Source organism: Eucyclogobius newberryi, unplaced genomic scaffold, assembly GCF_026437365.1.
Source record: "Eucyclogobius newberryi isolate DKJ021-1_F unplaced genomic scaffold, fEucNew1.0.hap1 SCAF_7, whole genome shotgun sequence".
In the NCBI taxonomy this organism is placed as follows: Eukaryota; Metazoa; Chordata; class Actinopteri; order Gobiiformes; family Gobiidae; genus Eucyclogobius; species Eucyclogobius newberryi.
Window position 1 is genome coordinate 1,898,231 of NW_027316389.1, and position 3,007 is coordinate 1,901,237.

At 48.1% G+C, this 3,007-nt stretch overlaps 1 protein-coding gene across 1 annotated transcript in view; it reads left to right on the forward strand.

Moving 5' to 3' along the window:
- Window positions 1-648: 648 nt before the first annotated feature.
- Window positions 649-3,007, forward strand: part of LOC140349111 (transcription initiation factor TFIID subunit 4-like) — a 34,570-nt gene continuing 32,211 nt past the window's right edge. The window contains exon 1 of the mRNA XM_072435336.1: window positions 649-1,061. Within this exon, the coding sequence (XP_072291437.1) occupies window positions 710-1,061 (352 nt within the window). The 5' untranslated portion in view covers window positions 649-709. The remainder of the gene's footprint in view (window positions 1,062-3,007) is intronic.

Here is a 3,007-nt window from a genome sequence, read left to right on the forward strand (position 1 = left end):
CTCCCCTCAGGTAGGAGGCTACGGTCCATCCAGACCAGAACCTCCCGTCATAAGAACAATTTCTTTCCCTCTGCCGTCGGACTCATGAACACTTCCTAGAACGTACATATCATGCTGTCTCTGTATAAAGTGTTCAATGTTTGTTGTCTGTGTTGCAACGAATCACCAGGATAACTTCCTATGTCTGTGAATTTTAGTTAGTCAACAAATGGCAATAAAATCAAGATTATAAGAAGAAATAAAATGATGAATTAAGAGTGATTTGTGGCATAAGGATCTGACATTAGCACAGTTAGCTTCAGAGTTGTTTCAGTGGGACTGGGCCTTATCTTTTCACATATGAATCACATTTCTCAGATTGGGCCTGACTCACATTTTGTTTTCCCATCTGTGTGACGTGACACAGACATAGCACTAGGGGGGGCTATTTTTACACAGGGCCCGGGTTGGTTTGATTTGTATCATGACAATAAGTCCTATAAGTGAGACCCAGTGCATCCTCTCTACTGGTACTATCATATCGCGGTAAAACGTCATATTGTGGGGGACATGTACGTCACTTTTACAAACACATTTTATTGCGTGTCTTTAATTGTGAAAAGCCCAAGCAGCCGCGGCGCTTTCTTCCGCCGAGGCCTGAAAACAACAGCCCCGCTCCGCGCGTGCGTACATTCTAAAATACGATTTGCACAACGGTCCCAGATCAAAGATGGCGGGAGCCTCCGACCCACTGGAGGACATGCTCTTCACTGAGGTGGACGAGAAGGCGGTCAGCGACCTGGTGGGCTCCCTGGAGTCCCAGCTCGGCGACAGAAAGCCCCCCGCCGCTCCGTTCGCCGACGGGAAAGCGCGGGACACGGCCGCGGCGGGCCAGTTCTCTGGGAAAGTGCGCGAGCGAGCGGCGGGGGCTTCTACGGAGCAGCCGCCGTCGCAGCAGCCGCAACAAGGGCATCCGAAAGCGGGATCGAACCGGGAGCCGACCGCCGCTACTGCCGACGGGCCTGCGCTGCCCGGGGGCGCGCCGGCCGCCTCCACCGCCGCGGGAGCAGCCGGAGCACCGGGTGAGTACGACGCCGGGGACGGTGTGTGCGCGGTGTCCAGACGCGACGAGCGCGGGGGAAAAGAGAGGGAACCCCGCGTAGACGCTGCGCGAACTCTGTCCCGAGTCGCGCCGCGGATCTGCGCGAGCGCGAACGGCTCGACATCTTGTGCAAAATCACACGCGGAGCGTCCGAATGTAGCGCTGACCGCGGAGAACGGCGTGATTTGTCCCCGGGATGAGTGACGAGTACACGGTGTTGTCATCCCACAACTGTCCTCAAGTAGCACATTGTACACACTCCAGACAAGTTCATCCTCCAAACTGTTCATCCTCCAAACATCCTCCAAACTGTTCATCCTCCAAACATCCTCCAAACTGTTCATCCTCCAAACATCCTCCAAACTGTTCATCCTCCGTACATGTACTGCATGTACGACACAGTAATACTGCATGCACGACACAGTAATACTGCCTGTACGACACAGTAATACTGCCTGTACGACACAGTAATACTGCATGCACGACACAGTAATACTGCATGTACTACACAGTAATACTGCATGTACTACACAGTAATACTGCCTGTACGACACAGTAATACTGCCTGTACGACACAGTAATACTGCCTGTACGACACAGTAATACTGCATGCACGACACAGTAATACTGCCTGTACGACACAGTAATACTGCCTGTACGACACAGTAATACTGCATGCACGACACAGTAATACTGCATGTACGACACAGTAATACTGCATGTACGACACAGTAATACTGCATGTACTACACAGTAATACTGCATGCACGACACAGTAATACTGCATGTACGACACAGTAATACTGCATGTACGACACAGTAATACTGCATGTACGACACAGTAATACTGCATGTACGACACAGTAATACTGCATGTACGACACAGTAATACTGCATGTACTACACAGTAATACTGCATGTACGACACAGTAATACTGCATGTACGACACAGTAATACTGCATGTACGACACAGTAATACTGCATGTACGACACAGTAATACTGCATGTACGACACAGTAATACTGCATGTACGACACAGTAATACTGCATGTACGACACAGTAATACTGCATGTACGACACAGTAATACTGCATGTACGACTGCATGCACGACACAGTAATACTGCATGCACGACACAGTAATACTGCATGCACGACACAGTAATACTGCATGCACGACACAGTAATACTGCATGTACTACACAGTAATACTGCATGCACGACACAGTAATACTGCATGCACGACACAGTAATACTGCATGCACGACACAGTAATACTGCATGTACGACACAGTAATACTGCATGCACGACACAGTAATACTGCATGTACGACACAGTAATACTGCATGTACGACACAGTAATACTGCATGTACTACACAGTAATACTGCATGTACTACACAGTAATACTGCATGTACTACACAGTAATACTGCATGTACGACACAGTAATACTGCATGTACGACACAGTAATACTGCATGTACGACACAGTAATACTGCATGTACGACACAGTAATACTGCATGTACGACACAGTAATACTGCATGTACGACACAGTAATACTGCATGTACGACTGCATGCACGACACAGTAATACTGCATGCACGACACAGTAATACTGCATGCACGACACAGTAATACTGCATGCACGACACAGTAATACTGCATGTACTACACAGTAATACTGCATGCACGACACAGTAATACTGCATGCACGACACAGTAATACTGCATGCACGACACAGTAATACTGCATGTACGACACAGTAATACTGCATGCACGACACAGTAATACTGCATGTACGACACAGTAATACTGCATGTACGACACAGTAATACTGCATGTACTACACAGTAATACTGCATGTACTACACAGTAATACTGCATGTACTACACAGTAATACTGCATGTACGACACAGTAAT